The sequence below is a fragment of the Eimeria maxima genome, genomic scaffold (assembly GCF_000499605.1).
Source record: "Eimeria maxima Weybridge genomic scaffold, Emw_scaff733, whole genome shotgun sequence".
Taxonomy (NCBI): domain Eukaryota; phylum Apicomplexa; class Conoidasida; order Eucoccidiorida; family Eimeriidae; genus Eimeria; species Eimeria maxima.
In genome coordinates, this window is record NW_013563961.1 from 12,956 (window position 1) to 15,455 (window position 2,500).

At 42.6% G+C, this 2,500-nt stretch overlaps 1 protein-coding gene across 1 annotated transcript in view; it reads left to right on the forward strand.

Annotated features, from left to right (window-relative positions):
- Positions 1-1,366, forward strand: part of EMWEY_00042040 (hypothetical protein, conserved) — a gene marked incomplete at both ends in the record, with an annotated part of 3,000 nt that extends 1,634 nt beyond the window's left edge. The window contains 2 exons of the mRNA XM_013478859.1: positions 928-986; positions 1,187-1,366. Of these exons, the coding sequence (XP_013334313.1) occupies positions 928-986; positions 1,187-1,366 (239 nt within the window). The remainder of the gene's footprint in view (positions 1-927; positions 987-1,186) is intronic.
- Positions 1,367-2,500: the final 1,134 nt, after the last annotated feature.

The following is a 2,500-nucleotide window of genomic DNA, read 5'->3' on the forward strand; positions in this document are numbered from 1 at the left end:
GCACTGGAGCCTCACTGTTCTATATGCGGTCCCCTCTCCTATCCTCCTGCTTCTGCTGCTGCTGCTGCTGCTGGCTGCTGCTGCAGCAAGAGCAGCAGCAGCAGCAGCACATCCGCGTCATCATCTACAGCAGCAGGAGCTGACAACACACAGCAGCAGCAGCAGCAGCAGCAGCAGGCATCCTCTTCCCTTAACAACAATAGCAACAGCACCAACAGCAGCAGCACCAGTAACAGCAGCAGCAGCAGCAGCAGCAGCAGCAGCAGCAGCAGCAGCAGCATATTTGGGGAGGATATATACTCGCCTCTATCTATTCCATCAGAAAGGGTTTCTCTTTCTATGGAATTAATGATGCAAGCCCTTGGATCCGCTACAGCATTGGTAATTAGGGTTTAGGGTTTAGGGTTTAGGGTTTAGGGTTTAGGGTTTAGGGTTTATTGTCATAGAATAGTGTTTATAAGGAGTATGAATCTGATTTTTTTTGCTAATTATCTCCCTTCTCCCCTGTAAACCCTAAACCCTAAACCCTAAACCCTAAACCCTTTATGTGTTTATTTATTATTATTATTATTATTATTATAGGGAACAGGAGAACAATTAGAGAAAGAAATAAATAAAAGGAGACACTTTTTTTCTGTCTCCTCCTTATTGACAGTAAGGAGACCCTTGCAGGTAACAACAGCAATCATGGATTCATTTATGTATGTACAAATAGAAAATGCTACAGGTATGTAATTAGGGTTTAGGGTTTAGGGTTTAGGGTTTAGGGTTTAGGAAGTAGTGTGTCAAGACTGGTAGTTGTGCTGCTGCTGCTGCTGCTGCTGCTGCTTTCGCTGCTGCTGCAGCAGGGGAGATGATATCGAGATGTACCTTGTTGCTAGGGTTTAGGGTTTAGGGTTTAGGGTTTGTGTCTTGTTTATTTCTTAGACTCAATTCCTGTTATTGTAGAAAATGTTATCTTAAGGAGTGTCAACTCTAATGCACAGGTTAGGGTTTAGGGTTTAGGGTTTAGGGTTTAGGGTTTAGGGTTTAGGGTTTAGGGTTTAGCTATATATACACGTATATCTAGCTAGCTAGCTAGCTAGCAACACCAGAGTTCGCCAATCTACTGCTTTTCCCCCTTTTGCTGCTGCTGCTAATGCTGCTACTGCTGCTGCTGCTGCTGCTGTTGTTGCTGCTGCTGCAGGGCGATCTACCAGTAACTCTTTATCCCCATGAACAATACAGTGTGCTGCTGCGGTTAGATGAGTCCTTCCTTTCCTGGGGGGCCCCCCAATGGGGCCCCCCCTCAGGAGACAGCAGCAAATGGGGTCTACAGCAAGGAGCAGCAGCAAAAGCTGTCCTGCCTCTCTGTCTTAAATGGTAAAAAGGGTTTAGGGTTTAGGGTTTAGGGTTTAGGGTTTAGCAGCATACCGCCCTATCTACACCTCACCGCACCACCTGCTGCTGCTGCTGCTGCTGCTGCTGCTGCTGCTGCTTCGTCTCCTTCTACTATAGTATTCTCCCCTTAGTTCTACTACTCCTACTGCTTCATCTGCTGCTGCTGCTGCTGCTGCTGCTGCTGCTGCTGCAGGAGAGTAGCAGGTAGCGAGGGTCCAGCAGTTTGGTCTCAATTTGGCGCTGAGTGCCAAATACCCAACAGATACCCTATACAGGTCTATTTATTTCCTCCTTTTTTTTGTCTCCTTTTTTGTCTCCTTTTTTGTCTCCTTTTTTGTCTCCTTTTTTGTCTCCTTTTTTGTCTCCTTTTCTGTCTCCTTTTTTTTGTCTCCTTTTTTTTGTCTCCTTTTTTTTGTCTCCTTTTTTTTGTCTCCTTTTTGTCTCCTTTTTTTTCTCCTTTTTTGTCTCCTTTTTTGTCTCCTTTTTTGTTCCCTTCTTTGTCTCCTTTTTTTTTGTCTCCTTTTTTGTCTCCTTTTTCTTATTGTCTCCTTGTCTCCTTGTCTCCTTGTCTCCTTTTTTTTTTTTCTTTTTTTGTCTCTTTTTTCTTCCTTATTGTGTCCTTTTTAAGTCTCTCCTTTATTAATTAATTAATTTATTTATTTATTTATTTGTTTATTTATTTATTTATTTATTTATTTATTTATTTATTTATTTATTTATTTATTTATTTAGGTAACAATAACATGTATAGGGGAAGGAAGAAGAGGAAGAATAATAACATGTATATTATGTATAAATAATTCTTCCTCTATAGATATAGATCTTCTTCTTTTATTACCTAGAGATTTATGTCATCATATGCATCCTGCTGCTGCTGCTGCTGCTGCTGCTGCTGCTGCTGGTGGCGGTGCTGCTGCTGCTGGTGGTTGTGCTGCTGCTGCTGGTTGTGGGGGAGCAGTTGGGGGGAGCAGCAGCAATAGCAGCAATAGCAGCAACAGCAGCAGCAGCAGCAAACAGCATGCCTCTCCTCTCTCCTCTTCTTCTGTCTCCTTACCAAGTCTTATACCATTAAACTCTAAAAAAGATATTGGGTAAGAAATTAGGGTTTAGGGTTTATACA